Here is a 22,684-nt window from a genome sequence, read left to right on the forward strand (position 1 = left end):
GTCAAGAACATTCTTGGGATTTCCCTGAATTTAAATTATTGTGGAAGGGGAAAAAGAAGGGGGGAAAAAAACTCCCACTGGTTATAGTTTGACATTCCCAGCGTTGTGCAATTACGATGATGAAGGTAAAACAAGCCAGACGCCCAAAGACATTTGCATCAGTTGACCGTGTGAAAGGTACGTAGGGAGCGCTCTGAAGGCTCGATCAGTCCTTATATCATGAAAATTAATCTGTCTCGTAAATTTGACACACCGCAGAAAAGAGTGTTGCTAACAACCCTCCTAAATTTGAACGATGACCCCAAAAAAAAATCAAGTATATACAACGAGGCTTCGAAATGGTGACAAATCCACCCTTTCTATCCGCTCTCAAAAAGTCGTGGGTGCCGAAACCACGCCTCGCTCAAATGTCAACTGTCAATCAAATACTACAAATCTTTCTTATGCCTACACATTCTAGCCACAAAAATATATCCACTCAAAGCATCTGGTGGCTGGAAGACATCCCACTGAGGTTGTAGGGCTTCCCTTGCCACGACAAGAGGCTTGCTCTTCAGCGGCGGCGTCTCCTTCCTCAAAGTTATGTCAGTGTGTCCACATCACAGAGACGCCTCACAGAGTTAAGCGTTTATTAAACACGGTGGTAAATGTTAGTCAGCCCGCGGCTCATACTACATGACAGACATTTGAGTATCTTGCTGGCAATAGGGTGACCAGATGTCCTGAATTGATCGAGACAGTCCCGATTTTGAGACGTTTGCCAACCCTCGTTGTTTTGTCCCTATGTTTTGCAGGTCCTGTCCAGGCGTCCCCTTTTTGTCACACAGTTGCCATAGCAATTCATATGATAAACCCATTACTGGCTAGCAAGCACGTTTTCGTCATACCAGAACTAGAACTACTTCATGATTTTGTGTCTAAGAATCATGGGAAATGTAGTCCTACGTATACTGTGGTTGCTGGTGTTTTAGACCCCAAAAAAAGCTGAGCTTTCTAGTGACATGTTTTTTTTTTTAATATATATATATATATTTATTACAATGCAAGACAGGCGCGAGGTACACAGCAGAGCCAGCTTCCAATAGCTGCCAGGACAAAAAATGTTGTATAATGGTGAGTGCATTGCCTTGTTTGGCACTGTTGAATGGGGTAGATGCCACGGACTTCCGGGTTTCACACTCTTTTTTTTCTTTTTTTCTTCTTCAAGGTTCTTTATTCATCAACCTTATGTATAGTTCTTCATTTTAACAGCGTTTGCCTTTAGAGGGCGGAAAGAAAGAAGCCAAAAGGGGGTTCTGTTTCATTCGTGCCAACCTGGCAACCCAATTAGCATTGTTGTGCACTTGCCAGCGTGACGTGGTCAAACACTAACAGCAATGGAAGGATAACCCCGAGCAGTATTCCATTTGGATTCATCGTCATGGATTATGTTGTCGATGAAGCAAAATGAGGACGGCAAAATGCATGGTTTTGTGGTTTAAGGATTAAGGAAAGACGCGTCAAACTTCCTTCGTCACTACAAACTCCACGGAGACAGGTAAGCTAACACACGCCCACACCAACACAGTTTTGCTAAAACATTATTTTTTTTTGTCAGTGTAAACGTTATGCTTTTCCAAATGCTTTCAAATTTGGGTTTGTGGGTTGTTTCTTTAGTTTATTCAAAACATGTTAGACAGACTTGTGTGGGACTATTTGGCCATGGTGGATGTCTGTACTCTCTCGGGGGCCTTTCGAGTGTTCTAAATAGTTTTGTTTTCACTCGCAGAACTCTGTGTGTGTCCTTTCTTCTGCCCAAGTTCAGAAGTGCATCTTGGTTTCTTATTGGGTTCAAGGGGAGCGGGGCTCGGACCTGTCTCCCACCTCGCAGCCAACAAGCGCCACTCTGGAAGCATCTTTAATATTAGCCTTATAAAACTTACCAGTCATCTTAATTGGATCCCACAGTCAACAAAACGTGTGTACTTTGGCGCCCCCTAGTGGTTTTTGAAGCGCGTGGCCCGGATGAGGGGGGCCGCCCACCCATGTGGCCCTCCCTGGAGTCAAAGGCAGGCTAGCTTGTGCTTATTAAGTTAGCGCCGCTCCAACACATTTTTGCCTCTGCAAGCTAAATGAATGCCAGATCCCAGTCGGTCCCCAGTTGGCGGCCCCTCCCGGCACGCCAACGCCACCCCCCAATCCTAACCCAACTCATAAGCGGCGACTTGTCTCTGCTGACCCAACGTGAGAAATGATCAGCTGGCGGGAAAAGTGCATCCAGGCAGCTGCCCAGAAACTTGCAGGAGCCAAAAGTCATCCGTCAATCAATGCATGAAAGTGGCTCCACCACCCTCACTTGGAACCAAATTTATTTATTTATTTTTTTTGGGGGGGGGGGGGGGGTCCACAAGCTTGGGTCTTCTGTTTTCTTTTCTTTTCTGAAATGCTAGTAATTAAAAAAAAAAAACAAGATCAATGCCTTGAGACACGTACAAGTGACCTAACTTACAAGATTTTCGAGATATGAAAATACATCCAACTGGTACTGCTTTTTGGGGTCTACGAAAACAAAAAGAAAAGTGTGCTTATTAAATCAACTTCATACATGTAATAACATCTGCCAGATCTGATCAGGCACTAAATCATGAAAGGAATGGCATCAATTTTCAAAGTGTCAGGACCATGGACAGCGACCAAGCGTGCAAACAAAGGACCCCTTTGTCGGCGGCCCCCGTGTCCACGTCACTGTTTGGAATTAGACATCATCCTCACTGTCAGACCCAGGCGGGTACGCAAAGTACGCGAGGCGGAATGAAGCCGCGTGCCAGGACTTCATGCGGAACAGACCTCGCACCCCTTTCTTTGTGTGTTCTGATTTCTTCAGGACAATGTGAGTAAATAATGGACTGATAAATGTGATTGTAGTACCGCAATGTGAAGAAGAAAGCTAATTAAGCTAACACTGATGCTAATTTCCATTATCCTGTCTATGCTGTCATTGCATATGTCATAAGCAATGACAAGCTTACCTGACAAAAGTTGAATATCAAATTTTTTTTTTTTATAAAATCAAGATTTTTATTTTTTTACATTGATATGAAATAGAATTTAAATTTGAGTAGTATTGAATAAATACTAGGCTAGTAAGGCTACACTTGTTAGTTTGTGAAAATGAACACCGTAATAATAAATACGTTTTGTAAGGAAAAATATTAATTATGAAGCAGCAAAACAATAACAAAAGTCACAGTTCTGTTTTCAAGTAGTGTATTCAAAATAGCGAATGTATTAAAGTGCACACAACTTAGCTGGTATAAAGTCTTGGTAAAAAAAAGAAAAAAGAAAAAAAGTGTGTGCTCTACTTGACCACACTGCATGGCTGTCTTTTTCAGTCAGAAAATAAGCTAAAGGTCAAATTTTGCATTTCGTCCCACAATCTAATATCATCATATCGGCCACGCCTACCTGAGACCTGAGCAACATTGATGTCATCTTCAGTCGACAGCAAGTGGCAAAATGGCCGCCCCCCCTCAGATGGATTAAAATGGCTGGATTTTGCTGCTAAACTCAACGCAATATTAAACAGAATAACATATTTAGTGGGACTGCTTACACATATTATAAACATATTATTGTCCCAAAAATATGGGGGTTGACAAGAAGAAAAAAAGCTAATTGTGCTAACACTGATGCTAATTTCCATTATTATTATTATTATTATTATTATTATTATTGAGATAGCAAACTTTGATGAGGCGAAATGACAGTTTAGTAAAGTAAAAATGTTCTTTACAATATTTTTTGAGGCCTACTACTTTAAACACGGTATTTGGATTCATATTGTTTTAGTAACACGAATTAAGCGGCCATTTTCTGTTGACCGAAAAAGACATCGCAGTGGCTCAGGTGACGACCAATCAAATGTCCAAACTCAAGACAACTGGTGAGCTATGATAAATAAAAAGTAAGTCGAGAGTACAGATTTTGTTTTCAAATGTAGGGAGGAGTAAAGTACAAGCACTTGGAAAATCGACTTACCTGAGCTAAGTAGTTGGATTTGTCACGTCCCACCGCAGCTAATTATCAAGCGGCGAGTCTCGCTCGCTACTTCGTATGCTGTGGAAACGCCAGGCAGGCGGGCGGCCTGCGTTTATTTTCTCTGGCATCGAGTTAACGGCACGGAACCGCCGCAGAGAATTGGACGAGCGCTTCTTCTTCAAGTGAGGAAAACTGGAGACGGCTCGCGTGGCGGCGCTTCTCGGCCTTTTCCGAGACAGGAAGGCGTTCAAGCCCTGGCATGGGGGCCTCCGCCGTTTGTAGCCGTCATCCACCGGGAGACCGCGTCCGTCAGCCGGGGTGCCAAAGGATGGGATTTTATTTGCAGAATCACCATTTAAGTGCTGTACCTTCACGTTAATAAATGTTCCAAGCTACAACACGTGCGAGGAGCTAGAAGTTCTTAAACCTTATAGGATTCAGCTTCGGATAGAATTCAGTTCTTTTTGTGTCCATTTTGCTTTTTTTAAATTTTATTTTTTAAATGCATTCATGCATATGTTCCTAATCTGGGGATTTATTTTTCTGATTTTGTCATCAATTACAGTGGAACCTTTTTTTTTTGTGTGTGTGTGATGAATCTGTTCCAGAAAGTTTGACTCAAACAGAATCATACGAAATCCAAAGCAATATTTCCCGTAGGAAATAATGTAAATCTTGGTAATCTGTTTCAGACACCTAAAAATGTTAACAAACAATATACGTACAATACGTACAATCTACGTTATAGAGAAAAACAAATAACATAAAAATGTGAAATTAATTCTATAAATTATTGGAGACTGGATGGCGTTTACAGCGTTTTTTCTTAAATTATTTTCATGTTTCTCACCTATGGATGGCACTTTGCGTCGTATTCTGTAAAGTCAAAAGACAACAGGCCATATTCCACAACCTAAGCTTTAATGAACAATTTGAGACAATAACAGCCTTCCTGTCTGCTCGGCAACACTCGGGCAAGTTGTGGCAACATCAGCGTAATGTCCTTTTTTAAATAAGGCCTTCAAAATAAAATGTGTTTCACCAAAATTTATTTGGCCCTATGTTGGCTTACTATTGGCTAGCTATTTTGCGTTGTTTATTGGGTGCAATGGTTAAATAAGACAGCAAAAGTGTGGTGGTTTTTATTTTGAAGGCGCAACTTTTTAACAGGATGTGTTGTTACACCAATGCTGCCTGAGTGTTGCCGAGCGGACCGGGAGGCTTGCTATTAGCTTGAGTTGTTAATGCAACACTAAGGAACTTTTATGTTTATGTTGATTATGGCGGCGCCATAAGGACAAAAGCGGTAATGTTATGCCTGAAGGAAGATCACATTTCCCATGAGGAAAAAGCACATTGTGTCGTTTTTTTTTTTTAGCTCAAATTGATTTCCGTCTTTTGTAGCGAATGGGTAAAGGGGGAAGTGACGTATGCCATAAACGATTCAGCACATTTGTAGTTTTGTGTGTGTGGCAGTGTTCCTACCACCCTCCTCAAAGTTGCTTAGTGCCAGTAAAAATGATACAAAACCCACTCAGGCTACGGCAAAGGTACCATTCAACTAGTTTGAACTAAGTTGATGTTTCATCAGAAGAGTTAAGAAAATATTTCTATGAAGGTTGAAAAGTTCCTTAGTGCTACTTTAATAAAAGCTTGCATTGTGGAGTATACCTTGCCGTCTGTTGAACCTTTTTATGCACAAATGCTTCAGATGAATGCGCATTGAAAAATGACATATATGTAAAAACCGAGTGGATGTACGAAAACTAACTGGACCATGAGGGTTAAAAGAATCTAATTGAACATATATTTTATACTAATGACAAAAACTGATGGCAGTTAAAAACTTTCTGCAGTAAAAGAAGTAAAAAAAAAAAACCGTTTGAAATACAGTCTATAAAAAATGGCCACGGATGATCAATAAATGGTATGACGACACTTTACTGGCCGCAGTCGGCGTGCAAAGTAACCACTTTTTTTAAATGTAAAATGTTACTCGGGTTTACCACATAGGATAAAGTTACATTTCCACCGAGCCTTCCAGTCCACCAACGTACGCTTTAGAAATATGTGTATAAGCGGACTAAGCACCTGTTGGGGCCTAAGATATTGAGGAAGAACAGATTTTTGAATTAACTTTATTTATAATTAGCTTTTTTTTTTTATTTAAAGACCTCATTATTCAACTTTTCTGTTTTTATAAACCATTTTTTCTTTCATTATTACCGTGGCTTTTCTTGAAAGCTATTTCTCAGGTCACGGATTGAGTCTTATTTGGTGTAAGAGTGTCGAGAAAGCGTGAGGGAGGCTAAACAAGTGGAGTTTAATGACGACCCAAGAGGAACATTGACGTTGACGCGCTGGTAGGCGCGCCGTCCCGGGGGGAAGACGACGAGGCGCAGCGGGAGCTCAATAATAAACATGGGAGTCAGGCGAGACGTCCACGGGCGTGGGGATAAATAAATCTAACCGCCTGGACGCGCCTGTGAGTCAAAGCTTTGCAGCACACGTGAAAGGGAGCTTTGTGTCATGAGGAATAAATACAGACAGCAGGACCGGGACCGTCCGTCACATCTGAGTGCGTGTGAGCATCCTTAAACTAATAAATCTCTGGAGAGCTGAGAAAAAGAAAAAAGGAAGGTTTTGCTAGCTAAGGGGGCTACTTGGCGAGCCGCTTGGCCACGTCCTTGTAGGCCATCTCGAGCTCGGCGTCGGCGGCGCACGTGTTGTTGAACTCGTCGCGGCCGGCGGCGTTCTTCAGGTAGCGCCAGATCCCCGTCATGTCCGAGGGGATGTCGTAGTTACGGTACTTCTTGGTGACCACCTGACACAAATGGACACGATTTGAACCTCAACCATGGGAGGTCTACTGCATGAGACTGGCTTTGAGGACTGAATCTTTCTCTCTGGCCTTTTACCTTGACTATGTGCAGTTTGGGCAGGAGGTTGCAGTCAGCCAGCGTCAGCTCATTTCCGTCCAGAAATTTTCTCCTGGACTCCTTTTCCTCCTCCACACTGTTGGCATCGATCTCGTCAGGCAGCGGACTGTTCAGGTAGTCGTCCAGCTTGTTCAGGGCCCTAGTCAGACCCTTTGTCAAGGCTAAAAGCGTGCAAAGCAATGTTATCAAGCGTCAGAGGGGGAGGATGTCCACGAGGTGGCAGCAAAGTATTCAGTGTGAGGCCAACAGTAGAGTCTGCTGCCCTCTAGCGATGAATGTCATCATTTCAGCCTGTCCTGGAAACTCATTGACAATTATTCAATTATGATTTACTTTTCAAGATACAATTCTAAATGTACAAAATGTGGCTTTATTACTAAAAAAAAATTTAATAAATTATTAACTCAATTAAATTCTAAACAATTATTCCACTGTTTTTATTGAACAATTATTTATACAAAACTTTTTAAAATTGATTATTAACTTGAATTTTTTTTTATGAACATTTGAATAAAAATATATATATTTTAAATTAAATTACTCACTTCACTTATTCAAACTTTAATAATTGGCATCCCCCTCTAACATTTAGATAAAGAAGCTGAATACTATGTATGAGAGCCATTAATATAAATTTCCCTTTTAAAAATATAATTTTAAAAATCATACAGTAAGTACAAAAAATGCTGCGAGCCGCCTCACCGTCATTGGCGTCCATTCTGGTGTTCTTGATGAAAGCCGAGAACTTGGCGAAGATGTCGTTGCCCGCCGTATTGGACTCTTTCTGCTTGGCTGCCAGTCTGGGGTATCTCAATTACAATCAGAAGAACAAGAAGTACTGTTTTTATTATCATTATTATTATTACATACCGTGTTGGCCAAAAGTAGGTAGAAATTATTGTATTCAACGGAGGTAGGAAGGAAACATGGATTTATGAAAGGAAGGAATTCACTGCCACTTTTTGGGTTGTAGGCAGGTCAGACCTTACACTGGCCTTGAAATCATCATTTGAAACCTTCAAAATCCTGTTGCAGAGACCTTTTTGAATCCTTCACTTGAACCCCAATCCTGTCTTGCAACCTTGCTTTAACTCTAAACCTTCACGCGCCTTGAAAAAGTATCTACCTTGAAACCCTACTTTTGAAATCGGGCCTTCACTTAATACCGACTTTTGATCAACTGTGTGGTTGTGTGTGCGTGTGAGCGTTACTTGGGCGGGGCCAGCATTTCCTCAAGGAACTCTTCTATCTTGTTGATGTCTGTCTTGACTTCTCCGTTGTAGGTGAGGAACGGTGGGTGCGTGCCAGGCGCCAGGTTGTTAAGATCCGTCGGCTTTCTAAGGGAGTCCAACAAACAAAATTATTATTATTATTTTTTTGTTATGCGTTCGTCGATATGTCTTTCTTGTAAATGTTAAAACATTTTGTTTTAGTCACGGATTTAAGTAGCTTTGAATTTGTGCCTCGCGACATACATGCAACTCCGTTAAAACATTGTTAGCCATCGAGTATGTGGCTAAGCAGAAATAACATCATCAAGCTAGTTCCCAGCGCTTCAGATAAAAACACAAACGTCATGTCTTTCACATTTGTTCTAGACCAGTTAGCATAGCAGCTAACATGTATAGCATGCACTTTTGAGCAAAAGCTTTAGCGGTGATTAATTATCAACCTTGTCACTTATTAGAGTAATTAACTGTGTTTAGTACATTGTAGTGAGTCAGCAATGAGTGAATGATTCCTAACTGTGTTTTAAATCATTCACTCATGACCTTTTGTCATCATATGGTGGACGTTGGCCCATGTAGCAAAATGAAAACTACTTTTGGACTACATGCACACCGCAGTTAATGACGTCATGGCTGTGGCATAATTAGAACGTACTCGGTCAGCTGGTACCCTTCATAGTGCACAAATAAAGTTCAATAACATATTATTTTAATGAGTATTGAATGCAAACAAAGGCATTTAATTTGTGTCCAACTGACAACAGAACTCCCAAATTTTATTTAATTACAGAAAATGAAAAGTGGCCTTAATATTTTTTTTTTCTAGAAATGAATATTAAAGATATTTTCGTACCACAACTAGTGAATATGTCTTTATATTCATTGTGGTATAAAATGAGGGCGCTATTTTGCCGTATTTAAGTGTCATATTAAGGGCATACCCAAAGCGATACTCGCTAATCACTATGCATTTGGATAGCACGACAAAAACGGCCAACTCATGATATAGCACACTATATATATTGCAAAAGGAGTGATTTCCTATGACGTCATCATTCACCTCTTGAGGTCCACGGTGGTGACGTTGAAGACGACGCCTTTGAGCCACAAGATCATGAAGAGACGCTGGGAGAAAGGACAGTTGCCAATACTCTCGCCATCGCTGCCCGCCTGGGAACAATTAGTCAGAATCATGACTGGAAAGAAACATTTCTTATGTCACTTAGCCCTCGTTTATTGTGGGGATATGTCCGATACCCACCTTTTTGATCGGGAAAAATCTGAAGTATTGCTTAGTGCCTGTTCTCACTCATTTGTTAACATTAATTTAACTCATTCACTGCCATTGACGGCTATACACGTCGAAAATTCATTGGAACTATTTCTATTAGTTTAACTTTTTTTTTTTTTTCCTGTTTGTTAACAAGACTATGAAAACCTAGAATTTTTTAATTGTACATTTAGAACAGATATACAATTTATGATTAATCGTGAGTTAACTAGTGAAGTCATGCGATTAATTATGATGGAAAAAATTTAACTGCCTGACGCCCCCAATTATTATATTTTTTTTAAAGAAAAGATTATTAAAAACAAATAATTAAATTACTTGTTAAAAGAAGAAAAGATTAGCAAAAATTAGGGGCGTCAGGCGATTACATTTTTTAATCATAATTAATCGCATGACTTCACTAGTTAACTCACGATTAATCACACATTTTATATCTGTTCTAAATGTACAATATTTTTTTCCTAGGTTTTCATACTCTTGTTAACAAAAGTGGGGGGGGGGGGAAGTTTAACTAATAGTTCCAATGAATTTTTTGACGTGTATAGCCGTCAACGGCAGTGAATGAGTTAAGGAAATGAAAGGAAAACTCCTGCTTGCACAGTTCTCTAAATAACAACATTAAATTACTGTATAATTTGACATAAAACTAAGGATGTATATGTAAAGTCCCATTAGGGGGGGGGGGGGGGGAGATCGCTTAAAAATGGGCAACATAGAGGATGCGCTAAGTGATTGTTAACAACTTTAGCAGCTGCAATTTAAACCTTTGCAAAAAAAATACCTATGCAGCGAGCACCCTATTGATTTTGAATGAGCTCATGTTCCAGCGCACATTGGAGAGCTTGCACCTAACCTACCGCCTAAATTATACATGTCTCACACACACAGAGGCAAACCACCAGAACACAGCAGACGTCTGTCTAAAAAGTTTGCCGAGTCAGCTTGAACGCAGCGCCAGCGTGTGTCATTGTGACCACACAAAAACAACACGCCACCTACAATGCAATGTAAAAGTAACGACAGACAGTCAACATGGACAACACACACGCACACGTAAACAAAGGCTGCTGACCTGCTGGTCAACTTACAACACACACAAAAGACCAGCTAAGACTAACTGGAGTTTTTAACAATAATAAATAAATTCATTCATTATACGGCATATTTTGTGAGAAACATTGTGCGCTCTATTGCGCAATCAAATACTTAACTCATTCACTGCCATTGGCGGCTATCGACGTCCAAAAATCATTTGAACTATTTCTATTAGTTAAAAAAAAAAAAAAATCCACTTTTGTTAACAAAAAAACTAGAAAAAATATTATTATACATTTAGAACAGATATAAAATGTGTGATTAATCGTGAGTTAACTATTGAAGTCATGCGATTAATTACAATAAAAATAATAATAATCGCCTGACACCCCTAATTTTTGATCATCTTTTCTTTTCTTTAAAAAAAAAAAAAGATTATTTAAATTTTTTTTAACAAAAGTGGGGAAAAAAATGTAAACTAATAGAAACAGTTCAAATGCATTTTTGACGTTTATAGGCGTCAATGGCAGTGAATGAGTTAATATGACACATACATTATTATTATTATTATTGTTCAAGATTTTTTTTATTAGAAGAGAGCTTGCCACTTATTTATGATTATGAGTATGATGATTATTATTGTTATTAACAGTAGTCGTCGTAAGAGTGAGTATCTGAAATGGGATGCGCGTGTTGTCACCAGACACGCCTTGGCTACTTCTGCGATGGACGAAAGACATTATTCGATAACACTTTCCGAAGCTTGTGTTGAGGATGATTTGTTATTTTCTTTTCATTTCATGCCACCCGCCTCAGGTACACCCACCCGTCGAGTCCCAGCACAACAAACGGCGGACAACGGAAGAAGAAGATGCACATCACCGAGCATCGCAGGTAACTTTACCTCTGCTATTGTGTTACATTACTTACACACACAATACACATTTTTCACACAGACAAAATCCTACTTTTTTTTTTTTTTTTAAGTCTTACCTTGACAAAAAGTTCAATCTCTGGCTCCCTATCAGAACTTGACATGCTTCCTCTTCAATACCATACAACGCCACTACATCCTACCTTCAAACTACACACACATGGTCCCAATGTCAAAAGTTGAAATTATGGTCCTAAAATCAGCTGACGTGTTGGGGATGCAGATTGAGGTCAGATTTGTCTCGTAAAGCAGCTGGAATGCAAGCAGCAAAGCGTTCAATGACACCGAGTGCAAACAGGTGTTATGCTATGCTGTAGAGAAAGAAAAGAAGGGGGGGTGGGGGGTTACGAAGGGGGCAGAGCCTGAGCTGCATTTTTAATAATGCATGTTCACATTTACAGCAAATGGAGAAAGTGAGCGCAAAACTATGGGAAAATACAAACTTCTGCTCTTGTAAAAAATCTGATTAATACAGTCTGTCAATATCTATTATAATTATATAAATTAATACATATAAACGCATAATTTTACATGATATAATTTTTTTTTTAAATGTGACCTAAAACCTGTACTGTATTGTAAATTTAGAATACATAACTGTTTGTTTTTTTTGGGTGGCTCAGTGTGAGACATTTTTGTTTGTGTGAGAATTATTTGTTTATTTTTAAGAGTGTGAGTTTTTGTGGGTAGGATAGGTAAATGTTATATATTAATAATTAAGTCTGAATAGGTTAACTTGTTTGATTTGTGTGAGAGAGAAATATTATTTAGTTATATATACACTTATACACTCAATAACAGTTTTTTGGGGGGGAGGGGGGGTATATGTGAGAAGTTATTGTGTGAGAGGTAAATGTTATATTTAGATATATACTCATTAGTATTTTGGGAGGATTGTGTGAGATGTTTTGGTGTACGCATGAGAGTTTTTTGTTGAGTTTTTGTGTACATGAGAGGTCTTTGATATGTGTGAAAGTGTTTTGGGTGAGTGAGTTTTTGGGTGAATGAGTTCTTGAATGTGTTTTTTTTTTGTTTTTTTTTATATTGGATTGAATGAGTTTGTTTTTAGTGATTTTTTTTGCTGGGTTTGATTTTTGTTGAGAATTGAGTATTTTATGTATGTCTGAGGCTTGTGTGTGCGTGCATGAGAGGTACATGTTACTCTATATGAAAACTTGTTGGATTGTTTTGGGGTCAGCGTGTTTTTGTCTAAATGAGGTATATTTAAATATTGCTATATAACTATATTTGTATTTAAAAAAAAATTTTTTTTAATCATTTTATTCAATTCACAAAATATTGGAGATGTCTGCTTTTGCATTTTTGGTCTTTGTGTTTAGTTATTCACACAACTTTTCCTTTTTGTGTGTATTTTTTTATTTGTATGTTGGTAATCACTGCAGGCTCATGATCAATAAAACATATCAATATAAAGTAGTAATTATGGCAAATAATCAGCAAACCATTTCTCCTGAAAACTTAACCTCAAATCATGAGGAATAATGTGAGTTTCCATTTGTCCTTTTATTTCTTGTCCTTCAAACTCTCCCGTCCCATTAAATAGTAAGCAAATGTTCATTTCTCCCTGAAGGTTTAGCTATTAAACAATGTCCCTTAAAGATGATGGTTGAAATCACTGACTTGTCCAGCTAATCATTGACGGACGGGCCTGTCAAACAATAACATCCGTCAAAAACCAAAACAATTCAAATGCTTTGCCTTCTTCTGACACGTCATTTCCTGGAAAATGCACAATAGCATTAGCAACATTGGCCAACTGGGCAAAACATGACTATAAATGTAAATAATTATTTAATTGAATTATTTATTCTTTTTTTTTTTTTACTTATTCATAAAAAAGAGCCACTCTCTGGAAACGTCACTGCAATGGCAAATTGATCACTAAAATAATGAAACAAGCTCAATAAAATCAAAGCCGTTTATCTAATTATTAAGTGTTTTCAAAATGTGCTCGCCTTTTCGTTAAATGTTCTGGTTTGACGGTTAACTTGGCCACACTTTGACCCTCGAGCTTTTTCATCTATGACTTAACATGGCTGCTTTTATGGAAGTGTGTCGAAATGTGCGAAACCCGGGCGCGGCGCTTTGGGGCCGATGATCTCTGCCCGCCGTTTATCTGGAATGTCAGCAATAGATAAGACACAAGTGCACATGACACCATGTCGTAAAAGTGGGGACGCTCCCTTAAGCGTCACTGCAAACACCACGGCACAACTTCCACCTGTGAACTTTGAACTGGAGCTGCAGACATTGTCCTACCTTGACAAAAAGCGAGATCTGAGGATTATCGGGCCCGGCCGGAGCCAGGGCGCTCTGGTCCAGGGTGAGGTTCTCCAGGGTCTTGATGCTGTAGTCCACTGCCACTTCCTCCTTGGCCGCCGCCATTTTGGACTCTTGGTGCTTGTAGGCCATCAGCATCCCGTCCTCGGCGTTGTCCTCCTCCGCGGAAGATGAGGACGACGACGAGGAGTGTCGGGATGCGCCGTTCACCTCCTTCGCTTTGCTCTCCTGGATGACGGACTTCAACTCCATCAGTACTTTGGTCTCCAAAGAGCCCCTCTCTTGGGATTTCTCCTCTTCTTCATGGTTGGATGAGGAGGAAGACGAAGACGAGGAGCGGCTGCGTTTGTCTCCATCCCTCGTGTCCATGTAGTCGGGGGAAGTGTGCTCCTCCTCGGCCGAGACGTGGACCATGACGTCATCCGTGGTCACTTCCATGATGGGGTGTCGGATCTTCTGGGATTTTTTTTTTTTTTTACCGTAAGAGGAGTGGAGAAGAGAAGCGGTGGTGGCGGCGGCTGCCTCTCTCGGAAGACTGAACCTCAACCGACGCCTGATCGGGCAAATTCCAGCGGCGACTCCCTGTGCAGGACCTTTGAACCTGGCAGCTCACTGATCATTTACAAAGTGTGCCTCCCAGCCAATGCCTGCAGGCCTTCTCTTGGCACTTCCCAAATGAAATGACTTAAGGTTTTACAAACAGGCACGCCTCCTTGCACAAGCTGAAATATGAATCAAAAAATTTTTTTTTGTATACCTTTTTTTTTTTTTTTTTATTAAAATATTTTTCTATAGTTCGAAATGTATTTTGATCTGTCTTCTATGATATAGCAGTATAAAAAATATTGCCTTTATTAAACTATTTTAAAATATTTTTAACTTAATTTTAAGCTGTTTTTATTTATTTATATCATTGTAACTGTGGTAACATTTTAGTTTTTATACTTTTGTTTTCCATTTTTAAAAAGATTTACAAAAAAAGGCCTTTCTACGTTTTATCCTTCGTTTCCTTCATATTGCTTATATCTTTAATGCATTTTAATATTTGTGAATATGTTGAATGAATAACTTCTATAACCTCGTTTACTATCATAAATATGGAGAAGAAAACTCTAAACAACAACTTAAGTCCTTTTCACTCAGAAGGCGTTTTAATTCTATCAACATAGCAAATACAGTACATTTCTTGACCCAATTTATGTTACATTTTACAAATGCAACTCATCTGGCAATCATCCTTTGAACAAATAATTCAGTGTGTGTGTGTGCGTGCGTGCCTTGTCTTTGCTACATTGTGGGGCCTGTACAAGTGTTTTTCCAGGTTTAACTACCATTGTGGGGACCGACTTGAAATTGTGGGGACATTTTGATGGTCAAGTTCAGACCTCTTTTTGAGCGTCGAGACTTGGTTTTAGAGTTTAGGTTTGAATTGAGTTATGGTTGAGGTTAGGGTAAGGAATGGGGGTGGGCAATCATTTTTGACGGTTGGGGTTCGGGGAAGGGGCGAGGAAATGCATTATGTCAATGAGATGTCCCCACGATGATACAAAGACAAACGTGTGTGTGTGTGCATGCGAATGTGTAGTTCATTCATCTGTCAGCAAGACACTTTTCTCTTTTCCGCCTAAAAATTTATCATAGAAATTGAAAAACAATGCATCATCACAGTGTCATTTTTGGGGGACTAAGGTACCTTGTTAACACTAAACTCATCTGAAAGCCATAAAGACAGAGAAATACTCAATAACTTGCTAATACTTTTGTGACTACGCTGATTTAAAAGCTTTTTGGCGAGAGGCACCTAACTCCTTTTTTTTTCTTTCTTTTTTCGCTACAACATGAGGTGTAAAGTATACATAACCTAGTGACTACTGCCCCCTGTTGGTCATGTAGTGCAAATCGCAGGAACAGTTCTGGCCCAAAGCAACGAGGGGAAGAAAAAAAAAATCCTCCAAGGAGAGAAAAATACTCACGATGGCAAAACTGCACTTCACATTCCACCAACAAAGAAATACATCCAACGACGAAATACATCCCCAAAAAAACAAGACCACACGCAAATACTGACACGTAGAGATTCTGAATGAGATGATTGACAGATATGAGCGACTGCCGGGCGACGCTCAAGACGTAGGATGTGGAAAGCCCTGTTTACACCGATTCAATATCCTTGACATCCGGGTTAAGGTTCTATTAGCACTAGTACACTTTTGCTGTTACTACGAGTAAGCTGGATATCAAGGATCAACTGATTGAGCGATTATTTAATTTCCTTATCGTACAGCAGGTCCTCCATTTTCAAATCTGACTAGTTAACATTTAGCGTTCCAGTAGTAGCGCAGAGGTCAACTAGTAACATAGCTGTTGTAATTATTCTCCAGTGTGCAGAAATGTCATACAGTAGTGGAAAAATGTTACTAAGAAACACTTACATAGGAAGGAAGCGTCGCCATTTTGTGAGAGATTGTCTCAAAGTCTTCGCTTTAAGAATCCCGACCCTCAAGTACACCATAATGGGGATATTTTCCATATATAATCGAAATTAAAAAAAATACTGGGAAACAATAAGAGTTGATGTCCCCTTTTTTGGGGGGGGGGTCTCTAAACGCTTATTTCACATAGCGATCCCACAAAATGGCCGCATCAAAGCTGGACATTGAAGCAGCTGTGCATTCCGCAATCAGGTAATTAGATGACGTCAAAGCTATCGTCGGGAATGCAAACATTTCCTTTCGATGCAAAAGGGTGGGAGAACTGAGTATCGGGTGTCAAATTTGACATCCCGGTCACAGTATCGCAAAAATAATAATCGCCTCTGAACGAGCTCACAAGGCAGGACATATTTACATAAGTCGACTTCATTGGCCTATTGGATGCCATTTATACGGAAAATGGAAAAATACCAGCTTTTGCAGGCAGTGTGAAAGGGGCGGGGCTACTGTTGTTGTGTAAACATAGGCACCATTTTGTCTTGTTTTCTGCGGGATTGTTTACAAAAGCTCAACACCGGGCTTGGGTGCCAAACAAAAGGTAGCATGAACACAATGGGACAACGTTAGCGGTTCATAAGTTAGGTTGGAAAATAGAGCCACTAAAAGCTTCACACAAACATTTTAACACCAATCCCCACCTGCTCCTGATTGGACCCCCTCCAGGACGGGGTACGAGTCCAGCATTTCCGCCTGCTTCCGGCTACAGGTGCAAGTCCTCTTGCAGTAAAGGCTGCGACATCTCCCTGCTGGTGTGTTTGAGCGATGGCAGCTGCTTGAGCGTCACCTGCTGCACGAACACCACCAGGAAGCCCGCAACCAGCAGCAGCCCCAGGAGGGAGCCCAACACCACGGGGAAGTAGGCGGGCCCCGGTGGGGTGGGGGCTCCGGGCGCGGACGGCGCGGGCTCCGGATGCAGCAGGTCCCGGACGTCCGACAGGGTGCCGTTGTTGGGCAGAGGCGGGATGGCCAGGATGTGGCACATGAGCGGGTACAGGTCCACTGAGCGCATGGTGGGCTTCACGTAGTTCTGGCGGAAGGCCGGACCGCGGGCCACAAAGACGGGATGCATGCTGCGCAGGGTGTTGTCGTAGCCGTGATTTCCCACTGAGGAGAGAACAACCACAGCTACTGTAAAGAAACGCAAAATAACCAACGGATCTTGATGCTGGAATAATTCACTCCACAGTCTCAACTTGGCTGGAGCAAGGTTATTATAGTTAACGAAAACTAATGAATTAACTCCCAACTAAAATTGAATTTTTAAAAAATGTGATAATGAAATAAAACAAAAACAAAATGCCTTTAGAAAAAAACAAACCACATCTTACATTTATAAAACAAAACTAATTATAGAGCAAATTAGGGCTGCGTTTAAAAAAGGCGAATAATTGATATCAAATCGATTTTCATTTTCGAGCCTGATATCAATTCATAAAGCCATGAATTTATTATATTAATATCTTTTTCCCATAAATTCATAAGATTTTTTTCCATTTTTTTTTGTATCTGACCATTTTCTTGAAATTTACTGTTCACATGAATTTAAAAGTATTTTCTTACATTTATAAAAGATCTGACTTTATAATTCAGATTTTTTTCCATTTATATTTCAAATTATTCAATTTGAATTATGAAAATATTTTCATCTCATTTGCTTATGTCAATGGTTGCGTAAAACTTACGTGTTCCTTTCATTAATTAACTAAATTGTTTAATTAGTAACTGCCTCCGCAAAATTTTATTTGGAATTTGTTTGTGGAGTTTTTATCATGTCTTGGACATTTGAGAAGAATTTATGTTCCATAATTAATAAATATTTGATTGAATTGTAGTGATCGGGGAACACAATCAAAATCGAATCGATTAAGGAAATTAGAATTGATACCCAGCCCTAGTGAAAATGTCCTTCATTTTTGGGGTTCAGTTTAATTTTTATTATGATTTATTTCGATATAGCTCTGGACTCTGCAGTATTACTTACTCCAGTCTCCACTTTAAAACTAGATTTGTCATTTGTACCTTTTGAGGTTAGAAACAACAGAAAATAAACACACGTTTTAATGTTAGCTTATTTCTGCACTCTGTAATATTACTCCACATTCTCCAATTGGCTGCAGTGCCCGTTTTTGACACGTCGCCTTGCTCCATTGTTGTGTTTGTTAGCGTAACTAATGCATTCAATGCAGTAAGATTTTCACAGTTTCACGCAGCACTATTTTAAAACAAACTCTTTTGCATTTGCAGGTACTATTGATGTGCTATTTTTAGCACCTGGTCAGGACCATGTAAAAAATTCCGCCTGACAACAATCTTGATGGAAAAAACGTCTGCTTTTTAGAATCAAAAGAAAGCTTACGCCCACACACCCTCCTACTCCTGTTCTTTCTTTGTTAATTACATCAAGTGGGATTCAGTTTTAAGTAAAAAAAATAAAAAAGACAACTCCAGCAAATCTAATAATAGAACAAAGGGAGAAAGCTGCACACAAAAAGAATTTCTCCGAGACGTACGCATGAGCGGCGTGCTCCGGTTCTGCACGATGGTCCATCCCTCCCGAGCCTCCACCAGGATGGGCATGATCCTGACGTTGTGGCGGTAGTGGAGGCGTTTGGGGGTGGCGTCCTTCCGGTAGACCGTCATGTAGGGGTTGGCGTCGACCAACTTGTTGTAAACCTCATCCAGCTTCCCTGCAAGACGTGCCACCGCTAGCTTTTTAGAGCAGAACCATTTTGAAATCGAAGCGTGTCGGCGTTACCTTCTTTGGGCAGTATTGCCACCACGGGACTCTTGTCCACCAAGGTGTACAGGTCTCTGCTCACGTACTCGTCCAGTTCGATGATCTTGTCGGGGAAGAGCTGCGTCATGCCGTGGTCGCTGGTCACCACCAGGTTGACCTTCTCATATAAGCCCGCCTCCTTGAGCTCATTGAGCAGGAAGCCCAGTTTCGCATCCACGTCTGCGATGACGGCATCCATCAGGGAGCTCTCGGGTCCGAAGTCGTGGCCGCTCTCGTCCGGTTCCTCCCAGTACAGGACCCCGAAATCCACCGCCTCCCGGTCCGGAGCGGAGAACCATTTGATCATGTGCTCCACCCGGGTCTGGAAGCCGACTGACGAGTTGTACGGGAGGTAGCGGGTCGGGAACATTCCGTGGATCTTCACGTCGGCACCGGGCCACATAGCGGCGCCGCTTCGCCCTCCGGAATTCTGGACGGTAAGCCACAGGGGCGCCGCCTGCTCCCACCACTGAGACTCGTAAATGCTGTCTGCATCCATAGAGAAGGTGCGGTTGAGGTGCGGGTCAAACATGTCGTTAGCGACGATGCCGTGCGTCTCGGCGTACAGGCCCGTCACCAGGCTGTAGTGGTTGGGTAAGGTCTTGGTGATGTACACGTTCTGCACCTGCTCCACTGTCACGCCTTCCTTCATCAGGACGTGGAAGTTCGGAGTGGGAACGCGGTTCACGTAATCCCAGCGGAAGCCGTCGAAGGACAGCAGGAGCAGCTTGGGCCGCGCCGTCGAGTCCTGGAGGGAAACTAAAGGCAGCAAGAGGGTCCGCAAGAGGGCCACAAGGCCCAGACTTCGACGCATCAGATGGCCCGGCATCATCGTGTGGGGAAATCTGGCAACAGAGAAGACAAGGTAAGCCTCTAGTAGTCTTCTGATTCTGTATCGATGACTAATGTCTGATTTAACAGAACATATGAACTCATTCACTGCCATTGACGGGTAAAGACGTCAAAAATTAATTTGAACAATTTTTATTAGTTTCACATTTGTATTCTACTTTTGTTAACAAGAAACCTAGAATTGTTGTTATTGTACATTTAGAGCAGATGTAAAATTTCGATTATACTTTTTAATCGTAATTAGTTGCATGACATCACTAGTTAACTCACGATTAATCACAAATTTTACATCTGTTCTAAATGTACACTATTTTTTTTCTAGGTTTTCATACTCTTAACAAAAGTGGTGAAAAAAATGTTAAACTCATAGAAATAGTTCAAATGAATTTTTGACATTCACAAATGACAGTGAATGAGTTAACGTGACACATTGTTACAAATAACTAACTCCTGGTGCCCATGTCGGCGGTTACTAACGACTACGAATAACTATTGATATGACTCATGACTAACTCGACTGACCGTGATGTCATAATCCGTTATCATGACTGACTCCGTGAATGTTGTGTTGGGAAACAGTCGCATGCAGTTGACCAGCATTCTCATGGAATTCCTGGAATTCCAAATAACGTCGTTGCAGCATATAGCTGGCCCTCGCGCTCGGCTACTGCTGTTCCTTTCGTTTAGGGCCCATCAAATTTGCGATCGACTTCACTAGTTAACTCAAGATTAATCACACATTTTATATATTTTCTAAATGTACAAAAAAAATCTAGGTTTTCATACTATACTAAGAAAATGTTAAACTAATAGAAATAGTTCAAATGAATGTTTTTAAAGTCTATAGCTGTCAATGGCAGCAAATGAGTTAAGTGTGTTTTATTTTGGGGGGTTAACAGTGGACGACTTCCTTTTTTTAATCTTGCATGTCATTCCCACAGAGCAAAGAAGATATGTGGTTTGTTTGTGTTTCTGCTTTTGTGTCTAAGTGATAAATATTTGTAGGTTCATAATTACTATTACATCTATGCTCATTTCTACTGGACTTCATGACGTTCCATTATGTTAGCATCAAGCTAGCAGACGTACGTTAGGTGAAATGAAATGGACGTCCCGGTGTTTAGATATACAATGTTTCATTTAACTTTTTGTTTTATGTCACCTTTACGGTAAACTTCACCTGGGAGTGACAAACAAACTGAACCAAGCATTATGCTTTGGCACTTACTTAGAAAACTGTGCGAGTAGTAGTTAAAAAAAAATGTTTTTAAGTGTCTAAATGGGTAAAACGATGAAGTCAATGTTTTTTTTTCTCGTGTTCTCTCAATATCGGGTGGGCCTGGAACGTATCTCCGCGATAAACCGGGGTTCACCCCGTAGCACCGTAGATGTGATTAGAAACAATAACAATGCAAATATGACATTAGACAAGGAGTCAGGCATGCTGACATGAGCGGTCAGTAAGGTGACAAACATTAAACGCATCAAAGCTAAAAAGGGACAACACACAGCTTAGCCGCATTCCGGCTTAAATTTGCTAGACGTTTTGGACCTTATGCACGCCGTACAACAACCGCTCATCGTCGATTAAACAGAGATAAAAACACAAAATATGAATGACATTAAAAGCAGTATCGCCATTCGGCTTACCTCGCTATCTGATCGTTGCACTGTCGGTGTGTGCGCACTGAGATAAACAGCCCAACTCTGCTGACAGCCGGAAGGAAGTCCCGCCTATTTGGCAACCTTCACGTATTTCTTTAGAATACTCACATTCGAACGCGCCTCAGATGGTGACATGACAATATTGCAGTTTTTTTTTTCAATTGAATGCATAATCTCCCTACATGCATGCATGGATGGATGAAGAGACGTAAATGAATGCAGTGTCGCCTTCTCAGGCCACCGTGACGGACAAGTGCGCCGCTTCGATGACGTCATATAGCTCAGTGACGAGGGGGCGGAGGAGGCTCAAAGAGTATTAAAAGCAGACTCGTTGTTTTGTTTTTTTACTTCTACTTTTTCCTTTTTTCCTTACTTTATACCTTTTTTATAGGTATTGGGAGAAAACGGTTTTAATATGGATTTAAAAGCCTTCACACACTTGAGCTAACCTTTGTTTTGTTGGCATATATTTTAACATATTTGCCTTTCAAAACCATTTAAAACGCACTTCCTCCTCATTGTTAATAAAATTATCAATTTGATCCTAGAGAAAAGCTCAACCTGCACTACTATGGTTATCCACAAGATGTCAGCCAAAGCCTGCCTCAAGTGTGTCAAGTCAAAGCGTACTTACCGCATTGCAATCAGTGACGGCTGGTGGAGTGGTTGCTTCATTTTTACCTGATGGACCAACATAAAGTTGCACTTCATTGTCAAGTGGAACAGAAAATATGTACAATTTTCAAAATTACAAGAGAATATAAACCTGAGAAGTGTGGCGTGCATTTCAATTAAGTGCCCTGTATTCTGACACACTCCAAACACGATACAATAAATTGCAATAAAATTCATGGGGAAATATTGCTATTGTGGACGCTGCCACATTGATGTGATCACAAAAGTAGATTAAAAAAAACAAAAAAACAATGACGTTAAAACCACACTAGCTACTGAGAAATGATTGAAGTACTTGCAATATGACATTTTCAAATAATACAACTTAATGCATTTCCTAATCATTTATTACAAAAATACAATATATTGTAGTATTATGATGAACGCAGTACCGTGATATGAGCTGACTAACTTAAAATCCATTGTATCAACATCAGCTTTACAGATGCCACGTCTGTTGTCTATATATAACAAATCC

The 22,684-nt window shown here is 40.4% G+C and overlaps 2 protein-coding genes and 1 long non-coding RNA gene across 5 annotated transcripts; 1 reads left to right on the forward strand and 2 right to left on the reverse strand.

The window, feature by feature from the left end:
• Window positions 1-1,182: 1,182 nt before the first annotated feature.
• Window positions 1,183-19,873, forward strand: LOC147158558 (uncharacterized). The gene is made up of 3 exons (XR_015090735.1): window positions 1,183-1,537; window positions 11,328-11,405; window positions 19,670-19,873. It is a non-coding gene; the product is annotated as an uncharacterized LOC147158558 (long non-coding RNA).
• Window positions 6,321-14,343, reverse strand: clic5b (CLIC family member 5b). 2 transcript variants are annotated; one of them, XM_086060734.1, is made up of 6 exons: window positions 13,726-14,343; window positions 9,246-9,355; window positions 8,168-8,293; window positions 7,659-7,765; window positions 6,936-7,117; window positions 6,321-6,841 (listed from the first exon to the last, which is right to left on the reverse strand). In XM_086060734.1, exons 1-6 carry the CDS (start codon window positions 14,182-14,184, stop codon window positions 6,677-6,679), a joined length of 1,149 nt encoding a protein of 382 aa, XP_085916860.1. In that variant the 5' UTR covers window positions 14,185-14,343; the 3' UTR covers window positions 6,321-6,676. The 2 variants fall into 2 exon arrangements, with proteins under 2 accessions (XP_085916860.1, XP_085916861.1); XM_086060735.1 differs by lacking the exon at window positions 13,726-14,343 and adding an exon at window positions 11,505-11,742.
• Window positions 14,876-21,801, reverse strand: enpp5 (ectonucleotide pyrophosphatase/phosphodiesterase 5). 2 transcript variants are annotated; one of them, XM_086060732.1, is made up of 4 exons: window positions 21,517-21,801; window positions 18,994-19,859; window positions 18,749-18,925; window positions 14,876-17,342 (listed from the first exon to the last, which is right to left on the reverse strand). In XM_086060732.1, exons 2-4 carry the CDS (start codon window positions 19,844-19,846, stop codon window positions 16,939-16,941), a joined length of 1,434 nt encoding a protein of 477 aa, XP_085916858.1. In that variant the 5' UTR covers window positions 19,847-19,859; window positions 21,517-21,801; the 3' UTR covers window positions 14,876-16,938. The 2 variants fall into 2 exon arrangements, with proteins under 2 accessions (XP_085916858.1, XP_085916859.1); XM_086060733.1 differs by lacking the exon at window positions 21,517-21,801 and having other exon boundaries at window positions 18,994-19,863.
• Window positions 21,802-22,684: the final 883 nt, after the last annotated feature.

The sequence above is a fragment of the Leptonotus elevatus genome, chromosome 18 (assembly GCF_054856555.1).
Source record: "Leptonotus elevatus isolate MCC_2025b chromosome 18, RoL_Lele_1.0, whole genome shotgun sequence".
Classification (NCBI taxonomy): Eukaryota; Metazoa; Chordata; class Actinopteri; order Syngnathiformes; family Syngnathidae; genus Leptonotus; species Leptonotus elevatus.

Bases quoted from the DNA above. Each gene is read 5' to 3' on its own strand.
- enpp5 (XM_086060732.1), bottom strand. From the start codon at position 19,846: ATGATGCCGGGCCATCTGATGCGTCGAAGTCTGGGCCTTGTGGCCCTC. The intron at 18,926-18,993 runs GTAACGCCGACA...CACGTCTTGCAG, and splicing joins GGCAATACTGCCCAAAGAAG to GGAAGCTGGATGAGGTTTAC. The intron at 17,343-18,748 runs GTACGTCTCGGA...TTCTCTCCTCAG, and splicing joins CCGGAGCACGCCGCTCATGC to TGGGAAATCACGGCTACGAC.
- clic5b (XM_086060734.1), bottom strand. From the start codon at position 14,184: ATGGAAGTGACCACGGATGACGTCATGGTCCACGTCTCGGCCGAGGAG. The intron at 8,294-9,245 runs GTGAATGATGAC...GGACTCCCTTAG, and splicing joins ACCACCGTGGACCTCAAGAG to AAAGCCGACGGATCTTAACA. The intron at 7,118-7,658 runs GTGAGGCGGCTC...GCACGCTTTTAG, and splicing joins CAGAATGGACGCCAATGACG to CCTTGACAAAGGGTCTGACT.